At 33.6% G+C, this 12,976-nt stretch overlaps 1 protein-coding gene across 1 annotated transcript; it reads right to left on the reverse strand.

Moving 5' to 3' along the window:
- Nucleotides 1-1,981: 1,981 nt before the first annotated feature.
- LOC107410265 (ubiquitin carboxyl-terminal hydrolase 8) lies at nucleotides 1,982-12,500 on the reverse strand. The gene is made up of 13 exons (XM_016017675.4): nucleotides 12,207-12,500; nucleotides 11,543-11,794; nucleotides 10,792-10,933; nucleotides 8,000-8,059; nucleotides 7,828-7,920; nucleotides 6,945-7,298; nucleotides 6,669-6,809; nucleotides 6,392-6,562; nucleotides 5,751-6,008; nucleotides 4,919-5,067; nucleotides 3,699-4,256; nucleotides 2,948-3,221; nucleotides 1,982-2,594 (listed from the first exon to the last, which is right to left on the reverse strand). Exons 1-13 carry the CDS (start codon nucleotides 12,293-12,295, stop codon nucleotides 2,478-2,480), a joined length of 2,658 nt encoding a protein of 885 aa, XP_015873161.1. The 5' UTR covers nucleotides 12,296-12,500; the 3' UTR covers nucleotides 1,982-2,477.
- Nucleotides 12,501-12,976: the final 476 nt, after the last annotated feature.

Here is a 12,976-nt window from a genome sequence, read left to right on the forward strand (position 1 = left end):
TCACCATTTTTGAATTTATATATACTTAAATATACAGATATAGAGGTAATGTTGTGCGCATTCATGTATTTTTCTATATATTTAGCATGCATGTGTGTTTTTCCCACCAGAATTCCCAAAAGAATGTTGGCCAAAATTTTATCTGCAAAACTATCAATGATAATGAAACTGCATCAAACCCATCAACATCATTTTCCAAATTTTCTTTTCCCTATTCCTGTTTTCCCACCACATTAATTTCAAATTTGGATGGTAAAATCACTAAAATTTTTATATATATACAAACACAACCAAGTTTATGTAGAGTCAACTTGATAGTTTTAGTATTAACAATTTTTATCAACTTTTGAACCATTTTAACGGTTAATATTTAAAGCTGAATTTATACAAAGTTTAATTTGTGCAAATAAAATTTTAATTTTTTTTTTAAATTTACATTCGGTTGATAATTGATATTTAAATATTAATTTTTAATATGATTTAAAAGTTAATTCAAAAGATATTATATTAAGCACTATGACTATATATATATATATATATTTTAAAAAGTCAAATAAATTAACTACTTACCTAAACCCTTTTCCCAAAAACTAACTTTGAATGCAGTCCCCTAAAATTTACACAGCATCCTCGAGGTGTCATTTGTCGACTTTACTTCTCCACTACCGGTGGAAAAATCACTTTTCAACCTAAAAATTTACCTTTTAGTTAGGGTATGCTTTACATTAAATCAACCGTAAAAAATATATATTCTTTTAAATTTCTTTTTAACTAACCTGCATGTGGTTATTATTTTACTTTATTTTTATTTTTGGCATTAATAGAGAATTATCCTTTTTAAAAGTATGCTAGCAACAAATTCTTGTATATCATACATACTGGTTAACCACAGCCACAGCATCATAGATATCATATATTAATGGGAATAAATAATATTTTTGTTTTAATTTATATATGTATAAAACTTTTTGATATTAGGGTGGAAAATTCAAATTTGGTTTATTGTTTAGGAAAATAGAATTTTATCATTGGATTTCACCCCCCACAGGAATATTTTCTTAATCAAATATGTTTATAATACAAAATATTTAGACAATTTTGATCTATATATATTTAATTAATTAAAGAATAATAATAATAATAATATAACTAAGTAATTTGAGTAATATTTACATATTATACATGTGTTACTTGTTTGAAATAATATTTTACTTTTTATTTTCAATTTTTTTGAATTAATCATATACATTTATTTTGAGAAAATTAATTATCTATATATATATATATGAAGTGAAGATAATATATATATATATATATAAATAGATATCAAAATTGAAATATAAGATGTCTACTCTCTAGTAAGGTACACATCTTGAGTAGACAGTATCATGTGCTATCCACACACACTTAACTGGATGCCACGGCATGCTGTCGCCCCATAACATGTGGTCTCTCTTTTTGCCATTTGGCTTCATCTCATTATCATATACTCCAACCAGGGACTCAACGTAAAAAAAAAACAAAAAACAAAAAACAAAAAACAAAAAACAAAAAAAAAAAAAAAAAAAAAAAAAAAAAGAATGAAAGAAAGCCAAGGACATTCAACCTTTTTTATTTTTTGGGGTTGGATGATAATGATAAAATATTTCAATCAGTAACTAACATCCCTTGTGTGGTCGACCCGACAAAAAAAAAGAAAAAAAGAAAAAGAAAACAAAAAGAACAACTTATGTAACATAAAAAATAATAAATAATTAACACCTATTATGTTTCATGAGCTCTGCGCTAAAAGACACATGTTATAAGAGTATATGCGTCCCAAGGCCTAAAATGCTGGACGACACCAGTTGCATACAAGTAAAGCTTACCCATGATTGGTCTCTGTCTTTGAGTCCAATTAGCCCTTTTGCCTATCATGGTCTCATGCATGTTTGTCGATTGTCATTCTCCAAAAACAGAAAAGGCAAGTGAGAAACAAAGAAACCCACAAATAGAAAAGATACCACTAAACGAATTTAAGATCAGTAAACAACAAATAAGAATTCATGACTTGCCTATCAAATAAATCAATATTGTTCATCAAATATTTAAAATAGGGGGGCCAAAAAAAATAGGAAAAGAAAAATTACACTTTTCTTAATAAGGGTTAGGAAAAACCCCATCAGAAGATTCTAATCTGGTTAATGAAAATTTCCTATGACAAATGGTTACAGGTACTGCAGTATCCTCAAACGTCTCTCATATCTTCATCTGTTGCTATGGTACAATTCTTCATTGGCAGCTCCTCCATCTCCATCAGATATATCTTTCCTCGAGTTTGAAGATGGAGGAAACTCAGTTGGCTTAAAAGAACGCCAAAGATAAAAGAATTTTGTGATTCTTCGTAGCTGAAGTCGTAAAAACTAGGATGGCAAAAAACTGCTCATCTGATGTCTCAACTTCAACACAGTTTTCAATAAACTGTCTCTATTCATTGGTTATCCCTCCACAACTCTTCTGTAGAAAAGAACATAAGCAGCTGCAGACTTTATCTTCTCCTGGTTGATAGGACTAACATGGCTATCATCAAAGTCGTACCACCGGTCACCCCCATGCTACATAAGAAAAAACGAAGATCAAGCACTTGTTGTGAAATATTCTAAAGTCAGTGTCCTAAACTCCAATAATTGAAAACTACATGGAAGGGAAAGTGAGCCTCGTAATTCTATTCTTAATGAACTTATCATTCTCTTGCTAGCCTTGGGAGGCCGTTAAATGAAGACTCACAAAGTAGAGTATCAGCAGAATGCAATTAGATATGAGTTGTCGTAAGGGTAGGTTAGTTCATTGACCAGGTATGGTAATTAGATATGTCAGTCTACAAATAGATAGCATTAAATCATTTGATTAATTCCTCAACTGAACCGTGTGGAAGATAGGAAACTGTCAAGCAACAAACAATACTCACATGGACAAATGCAGTATAATGGCCACCTCCCATGCTTCCATAGTGATTACTAATTGCATAAAGCATGTAACGATTACATGACTGGCCATTCCTGTGCGCAATGTAATTTGACAAATCAAAATTATCAACAGGGAAGTCAACATATGTCTCTAGCTTATTCTTCCAAAACCGGCTATATGAAAACCGCTTTAAATGAATCACCAAGATCTCAGGCAGTCTCCATAGGTCTAACTTTTTACTAGCCTGCCGATGCTGTTTGCAGCCAGGACAGTACCTAAAACAAGAAATAGCAGCACACACCATTAAATAACCATGATAACAATTAACAAGTTTCATTCAAGGTAGGAGATGCTTGTCAAATTTACAGTTCTTACAACCCATGGATGTGTTGATCCCATATATCTCACAAATTAAGCAATAAAATAAGAAAAATATTTATGCACCATCCCCTAATGGTGACTTCCACAGGGATGTGATACAATAATCACAGAGAGAGAAAACACACTTTACTATTAAAATAAATTTTCTTTAATAGATACTAAGGAGACTACAAAAAATGTCCATTTCATTTCCTATTATATATAACAAGGGCATATACCATTCTATTTTATTGGATAGCCTGAATAGAAAAATATTCAATAAGAAAACATTTCCACTTCTTCAAATATTTTATACACCAACATAATAGCTAAAAGACAATCGAAAACATTTTCAAAGATGAAGTCAGAAGGCTTAAGATGTACACACTGACCACATGTCTTCTGGTCCAAGAGGCTCCTCCTTCAAGAATGCTTCAAGGCACTTATACAGAGAAACAGACTCTTGAGGTCTCTTTGCAAAAATGCCGGACTTGAAAACCTCAGGCAATGCACTGAGAAGGCAAGTATCATACTGTTGAATGCTTTTTTCTGGCCAACAAACAAGCACATTCAACCTCCTAGACACCCCCTTCACCACCACTGGCTCATTCATTTCTATCTTTGATTCCTTGATTGTTCCTTTATCATCTGCTAAGTAAAACTGTAATTCGGCATCTGCAGGTGAGTTAGCCCCATTTTCATAACAGGGTTTTACAACTCGACTGGTACCAAGAGTAATGGTTTCCTCTGTTCCTGTAACTTCTTCAAGTGCAGTAATCTCTGAGTGCTCAATAACTTCTAAGGCATCTTTAGCGTGTATTTCAAATGGATTAAGCAATTTTAAATAAAGATTGCGGATATGACAACCACTAGACGAATCACATAGCCTTGATGCAAGAGGAATCCCAAATGTTTTCCAACTTGAAGTCAGTTTCCCATGTATGTACTGCCTGGGAATATAAATATACAGAGTCCAGATCAAGGGAAACAATGCAGGCAAAAACAGTATAAAATTTTTCATTAAAATAATAATAATAATAAATGGCCATGTTTAAGCAGATGAAGACATTTGTTTTTGGCCACGTCAATTTAAAAGATTGCTGGCTATGGCATGAACTTCCTCTAAATATTCACATAACACAATCACATCCACGCAGTGAAGGGAAGAATATGAATAAAAGTTACACACTCGAGCATACAAGAGTTCCTTTTAGAGGTTTCATACATAAGTAAAAATCACATATTACGTCTATCATAGGTGGACTGCAGAAAGTGTCTGTCCTATGCTACATAAAATCGTGATTTTACAAGTAAAAAATTATTTTAGTGGAATGCATGCCTTTAGGCTTCTTTATGTCACAAATAGTTGAACCATACAAGATTCTGGCATACATAAGAAATTTGTATAGCCAAGCTATTACATCTTCTTCTTCTTCTTCTCCTCCCCCCAACTCCTTCCCTCTTCTCTTGAGGAATAAAACTATAAATGCAAAAGTCTCCGAAGCAACATTTTACAATATACTCCTATAACTTGCATGACACAACGTGCAGTAATGATAACCACTTTAAATGGGGAACCAAGATAACATCAAAATAAGTAAAAAAATCTTACTCTTCCATTTGCTGATGCATGAACACAACCAAAGGGCATTGCTCAATATCTTTCATTAACCGATAGGCAACTAGCCGGTCAGCATCTCTAATTAAAGACAATGAATCATTTGGCTCCTCAAGATAACGTATAATGTGACTGTTGTATATCTGTATAGAACTATAATAGCTTCAGAAATTAAAAAAAATAAAAATAAAAATGTATGTATACATATAAAGTACATAGACGGTAATTTAGTATTTTAATAAAGTAACTTAACTGTAGAAATTATCAGTAATAGTTATGCAGAAATATCTAACTAAATTATCACTACCATAGCAATGCCTCTGTTTTTTGGTGATTTGCAAAACTGAGCTGTCTACTGAAGTTTTTCATCTGTACAAGATAATTATTATCGCTGACTTTTAGTTTTGGACGTCCTATTGGTGATCTTATCTGTTCTATTTTCTTCAACCAGTACCAGAGAATTCTCTACCTAATTATGAAACGCAAAACATGTTTCCACAGTGTTGTTTATTCTAGTTGTGTCTACAACACCTGAGGAAGTTCTATATCCAAGGGTAGCTAGTACTTTAGAAATATAGGTTGAGTTTAGCTTAATAAATATGTCCTTGTATCACTTTTAGTTATGCAAAATATCAAATAAAATTTCCAAAATTTCTCTATTCTCCTCTCTCTACTCTTCTCTTCTCTTTTCCCTTCTAGTAATGGATTACACCCAAATATGTGTGTGTGGGCGTGTGCATCTACATGCATGTGTCTACTTGCATATATTCCACCAGAAGTCATATACAAGGCATTGATACTAGAAAGAAAAGATATTACCACATACCTCAGCTACTAATAAAGTCTCATTGTTCCCCAAAGAACAAGCAGTGCTTAGTGCCTGAATAAGATCTTGAAACTTTCCTTGCTCAGGCACATTAATGGTATATGGAGATGGCTGAAAACTTCCATCAGCACTTAAGACTGTTATAGTCATCGTCCGCATCGTTGTTGAAGGTAATGGTATTGATAAGTACATGAATGGATCAAATGTAACAGAGACCTTTCTGCAAACAGGGCAAACTAAAGTCGACTTATACTGACCCTGCAAAAAAACAAAAAGTATTAAACAAAAGCAATAGAGTGGGTGAGGGAAAATGCATTTGGTCAATCAATCTGACATGCAAATCTAGTTAAGGTCAAAAGATAACAAACTGATATTCTGAATGTATGAATAAGTATAATATCCATTGAAATGAGTCACAATTATCAGTTATAACTTTAATAAGGAGCATATCAATGCTAAATTGATATTTCCAATATCTTATCTGATCTCGTGGGCAGGAACACAAATAAACAGTAATAAACATACATAGGATTACTACATAAAAAGAATATCCATCAAAAAGCTGACACCAATATAAATATCCATAAGAGATTCCAGTTCTTAAGAGTGGAGATAAAGGCAGAAAAAAGATTGATACTGACTTGGCAGACATCAACAATGATAGAGTCATTGCGAGCTAAATGATTTCCCCAATATTCATCAGCAACTTCTTCATCTGGTCTACCATCTCCATCCTTAACTTCTATGTAAGGTTTGCATTTCACACGGTTGAGATCTTCATGTAATCCGTCCAACAAAAATGCCAGAAGCTCCTATGACAGAAATAAGCATCATATATTAAGATATAGTAAAGATTGAAACCCTTGTTAAACCAGAAACCTCAAGAAAGCAATTCCTAAGGCTAGAAACTTCATTTACTTGGGAATCATGCTGATTAAAGCCACTAAATTGAGGAGCAAATCGAGCAAGTTTTGACTTGAACACTCTTGGTACCACTGGACTTGCACCAGGAGCCCACAACTTCCTTAGCAGCTCGCCAAATGCTAAAGCAATCTCACCCTGCAAAATATGAGATATAATTAAATTGACTACATAAGACAAATAGTTTACCTTCGGTACAAGTAATTAAAATATTTTGATTCAGACAATAGTAACAAATAATAAGAAACAAGTTATATGAGATGCAAGACATACATCCATTCCCAATGGATTTTCATGATTTATTTCTCTACCATAATCTCCAAGAAAATAATCAACAAGCTTTGGTGTGTGGGCTAGGCACTGAAGTGCACTGTTCATGAAACAAGTATTTCCAAGGTTTTGTAATCCGGTCAACCCCAAAGAGCCAGCTTCACAAGAGCTTCCCCATAATGATGAATTGGCATGAATAGCATTAGAGTTCATATTGCCAGCAGTACCATTCATTGCAATTGAAGCACCAGAAGAAAAATTTGCAACCATTGAATTTTGTAACACCATGTCATCTTTTTTCCCATCCTTACACTTAATGGAATCTGACAATCCATAGACTTGCAACTCCAGTAAAATCTGTTGAAAAGAAAGGAAGTATCAAAACATGCCGTCAGACTAAAATAACATAAATAAAATGTATTGATAACGAATGAACCATAGGCAAGCCATTGTATTACATTTAATGACCAATACGAAGATCCCTAGGAAACAACTGGCAAGCCATTGTGCTACATTTGCTGCAAATGACCAATGTGAAGATGCCTAGGAAACAACTAACTTCTTTCATATGCCTGGCAAGTCTCTTATCAAACAACACTATTCAGTTTTGTATTAATGCAAGTGGTCTAATGAAGAATGCCAAAGTCATAAATAAAAACTGAAATATTGGTATAGTTTTTGACTAATGTTAAACAACAAAGTAGCAGGAGAAACAGATGCTGGTAAGTCATGAAATCTATCATAGCTGATTTGAAAATCAGAAGAAAGACAGTATAAATAATAGCCAGATACAAAAAGAGGAACTCATTAGGGAGATAACAAGTAGTTTCACAAAAGAAGCATGATTCAAAGAATAAAGTGACCCATGTCATGCTCCATCACTTACCTCATCGGACTGCCGTTGGCAGTCCCTTGGAGACTTATTTTTGTCATTTACCAAGTATAGGTTTGTCTGCCCAGAAAAGTCCCAGATGCGTAACTGTGCAATAACAAAAGTTATATGGCAATCCACACTATCCTGAAAAAAGTTATAATTCCTACAAACAAAGCTTAATTACCAGATCAGAATCCACACTGAAGATTTTGCAGGCTCTTTTAAATAGCTCAATGGAATTGTCCTACAAAAAATAATAAATGTAAAATAAAATATGAAACCTAAAAAAGATAAAGACCCAAATGATAAAGGAAGCTTAATGATACTGGGAAATATTAACACCCGATTTTAGATCGTAGATGACACATAGGCAATTCATCCAAAACAGGAAATACTTTCAAAAGGTCAGGAGAAGCTAGCAACAATATTACATAAATTTACAGACATAAAGGTCCATGCCAAAAAATCAACTCGTTACAAAATACAAGAGCTAAATTTGTCATTAACAAGACATTCTTAGAGAGAAATACGATGAGAGAGAGAGAGAGACACTGAGGGGGAGAGAGAGAAACACTAAGGGGGTCATCAAGAGTCATGCATCCAACTCTGCTGTTCTCTGCTTTCGTGTTTAATAAATATTTCAGAGACAACATGCCCGTCATCCCACATCAAGTTGGTAAAAGACCAAAAATATGCCAATCTGGTGATATCATCCATTAGCTCAAGGTTCAATCGAAAACTGCAAATAAATAAAAATGGCTATTCTCCCACCACTTAGTTTCCAGAAGCATTCAGTCTTTATGGTTAACCAGCATAAAAAGGAACATTTTTCAATGAGTAATCCTAAAATATTACCACTAATAGCCATGCATTTTGCATGGCAACACATTAGCCAACAAATTGCAAAAGGGATAGTGCAGGGTCTTTAGATTCAGCAGCAAATCACTTAACATGATGTGAAACTGCTGTAGGGAACAAGGTTGAAGTGATGGGAAACTGGTCTAGGGAACAAGGTTAAAGTGCCCTGAACTGAAGGTGACTCTTTGGTTATGTTTTCAGAGCAGGATGAATGAATGCCGGTAATTTAAAGAATTTAAAAAGTACAGAAATAAAAAGGAAAAGGGGTTAGATAAAAGAGATGTGAAGCAAACAATGCCAGGCTTCACAATGTAGGTTCTTAGGCATTGAAACCAATACACCAATAAATCACATGTCAAGAATAGCTGCTTGAGCCCTGTATTAATTATAGCTCACAAAAATAGCCATATGTAATTTTTATTAGCTGTAATCTACCAAAAGATGAATTTTCCAATTGGCTAAAAATACCACATAAGGACCAGAAATAAATTTAAAAAGCATAAAATGTTGAAAATACTAACTACAGCATGGACCAGCCCAATACATCTGCAGGGAAAGCATAACAGACCAAATGACTCCTGACCAACAGAAAGCCTGTTCAGTTGCCGTTTTTCAATGCCTAAAAGCTCTACTAGAGGGGAAACGCTCCACTTCAAATAAAATCTTGGTGTTTCATGCTGAAAGCAAAAAAAAGCTTTTTTGGGTCTCCTTAAAGAGGCCCAAAATTTGAGCTTCTCCGAAAAGCCAATTAATGAGCTTATAAGAGAAGCTCAAATCTCCTTAAAATGAACTTTTCCACTTTCCAATAATATCCTTATAATTAAAAAAGTTTGACATTATTGTAAAAAAATACACTCTTTTGTTTCTAACCAAACTGTGAACAGCTGTTCAACAGAGCTCTTATAAAAGGTTCTACCAATAGAAGATCTACTCAAAAAAGCTCTACTTGTAACAGATATACCAGATGGACACAAAACCAACAGCATCTAAGTTTGACAGCAAGTTCCTAGTTTATCAAACTAAATTCTAGCAAAAACCTTTTTTTGTTTTCCTTAAAAGTTTAACTTGCCACTCTAAAACAACAATGTTGCTTTAGCTTTTCACTTTCGTAATATTGTTCTGCTTCAAGGCATATTGTTTGGAAATAAATAAGCAATTAGGTTAGTGAGTATTCCTCCAAAAGCAACAAAAAGGAAAAGAAAAAAAGAAATACATGAAATTTTGCACTATGTTTTAGAGGACCTGAATCATTCTTTACTGCCAATTTCAATGTGACTTAATTGAACAAACAATTATGTGTGAAAAGATATCATAAAGTTGTGGCTCAGATTTTAATCAGTAAACTGTGATGCTCAGCAACAGGTTTCAAAAACTACAACTTATTGGTCAGAAGATTTGTACCCTGATTGCAACTACGGCTAAAGGCAACCAAGAATTAAAGTTATGAACAACCAGCAGCAAAATCCCCAGACCATTTTGCCTCTTTCCCATAATGTATAATATCACGTCTCGTCAATGCCTTGCCCAAAAATTGTGCAAAAGCCCATAAATAGTAGTGGACATGTGGAATTACAACATAGTTACTGGAGTTCAAACACCAAACATAGATTTAAGTAAAACAAAACCTTCGTAGGCCACCAAGACAATAGAAAAGTAATTCCTGTATCTAGCATTGCATTGAACTCCAACAGACGGGATTCCTAGAGAGTTTTCAACTTGACATTCTTTAATCATACAGCAAGCCATAGAGTTTAGATAATTAAAAGTAGTTGTGCATATGCGTATGAGAAAGACAGAGAACCATAAAACTAAAACTGATAGTTTCTCCAAAAGGAGAAGTAGGAGATCATTTAAAAGCTATTTACAGACCCTGTACCATCATAGTAAATATGATGAACAAAATGTGAAGCTACAGTACTAGGTAGAAAAAGTCCTTTTACCATCATATGAACTATACTGTAAACCTTAGTATTATTAGTTGGATGCATTACTATAAGTATTATAATAGTTTGTTAGTTTTCTTTATAAGAGAGACAGTGAAACTGATAAATGGTATATTAGTTTGTTAAACACTTAGGACCATAAACAGAAAAAGGAGGTCTGGTTTTATACACTGACCTTCTTGCTAATTCTCACACCCAATGAATTTGTTTCTCGCAGAACAGATAGCCTGAGTTGTAAAGGATAGACATCCGCCATGTCATCTTCCGCAGCTGAGAAGCTCCTACCATTCTTCATTGCAAATTTTGAATCACTGTGCCTAAATGGACAGCACAACCATCCCACATGTCATACAAAGAACAAGTAGCATTAAAAACACAACATTTCTAGTGCAGATTCACACCAAAAGCCCAATTAATCCTAGAAACACTCTTCCTTACAGTAATTTACACCAAATTCAATCAAGTGATTAAGATTGAATAATCATTTAACTAAGGTGCAAAATATTTAATTTCCATCTAGAATCAACAGAACCCATACTAGAAGAGCATTAATATTTAAAAAGGTTATACTAACCCCAAAATTCATGCTACAAAGCAATAAATAGCTATTCACTTAAAAAAAAAAAAAAAAAAACCACATAAAACATAAAACAGCCATTCATGAGAGAGGATCATAGTAAGTATAAAAAATCAATGGCTCGTAATAATCAACACTCTGCACAAAAGAAAGGCCGTGGAGACAGCTATTTAAGAAATCAGCATATAGTGGCATCCAGAGTACAAGTTGCATTAACCAGCATCCATACTTGTATCGCATCACTAGCAATCCATTCCCCTGATACTTTTCTCATTTTATTTTTTAAGGCATACACAGAAATCCATGTAACAGAAACAGCCAAAAAAACACTTAAATCTATACCACTCACCATTTGAGTGCCCGTACCCACATTTCCCCCGGGACCAATGCATAGTCCCGTCCAGAGACACCCACTTCACCATTTTCAGAATTCTGCACAGGATCCTCCTCTCTCCTAAGATTAAACAAAAGATCCGAATTGAAGATGTTGTTGATTATTTTCATGGGACCTGCATATAACGAAGCCGACGATGCAGCATACAGAATCCCTCTCTTTCCGTCTGAATCCCCCAAAACTGAATCTTGTGCATCTTTCCACCACCTGAAAATAACCGATTCAAATACCAAACTCAAGAACAGAGCAAAACCTCCTAGCTGAGTTTAAGCAAACCCTCGAAAATAGACACACCCAAATCGCAAAATTGCAAAATGAATCAAAAGCTTTCACTTTTGTTCGAAGAAAATTTAAAAAAAAAAAAGACACGACGGGAAAGAATTTCTGAAGCACAACCATAAATAAACATGTATACATATATATAACTTGAAATCCAATCCCAACACAACGCGTTCCATCTTTCCGATAAAATATCAATAGCTAGAGGAAAAAAAAAAAAAAAAAAAAGTGAAACTCTCAACGACGCTATTGGTTTCAGATTTGGGAACGAGATATCGAGGAAAGTAAAGGATGAAGTGATTGAGAGTGAATCTGCACAGAGAGAGAGAGAGAGAGAGACCTGTAAGGAACAAAGTAGACTCGCTGGTCGCTGTCTGATTCTGGGCGCTGGGTGGAATCGGAGAGATCTTCGGGGAGACCACCGTCCATTGTTGAGGGAAGAGAGAGAAATACTAAGATTTAGAAATGGGTTTTGAAAATGCAGATCATCTGTATCTGTAAGAAACAGAGAGAGAGAGAGAGAGAGAGAGAGAGAGAGAGAGAGAGAGAGAGAGAGAGAGAGACAAAGAGAGAGAATGGCGGATTTGCAGAGAAACAGGTGGAGCTTTTTCTGTGAAGAGCATTACCAGGAGGGAAAAATAAATATTTTTTTATATATTACACTATATATACTATCCAAAAATCCTCATACATACATATTATATCATTATATAACTATTTATTGTGGAAAAATTAAATTTATTACATATTTTAAATGCTATGCGGAGAAAAACCAGCGTAAAAATAAAAATTAACATTAATAAAAAAAAAAAAGCTGTCCTTTTATTTTCTTTTTTGTTTTTCCCTTTTTTTTTCTTTTCCAAAATGCTTTCTTTTTTTTTAAACTATTTTTTTTCTTATTTTTCCAACAAATAATATATGTTTTTGTTATTTAGTTAAAACATCCTTTACCAAATAAACTAATTTTGACAGAAAAATAACAATAATAATAATGGTGTAGAGCTTTTTAACTTAAAAACAAAATCATAAATAAGCTATATTTTTTTTTCAGTGAAATAATTATTCTAATTGAAAAATGAAAAAAAAAAAAAAAAACTTGTTCTTCGTATA

The sequence above is a fragment of the Ziziphus jujuba genome, chromosome 10 (genome assembly GCF_031755915.1).
Source record: "Ziziphus jujuba cultivar Dongzao chromosome 10, ASM3175591v1".
In the NCBI taxonomy this organism is placed as follows: domain Eukaryota; kingdom Viridiplantae; phylum Streptophyta; class Magnoliopsida; order Rosales; family Rhamnaceae; genus Ziziphus; species Ziziphus jujuba.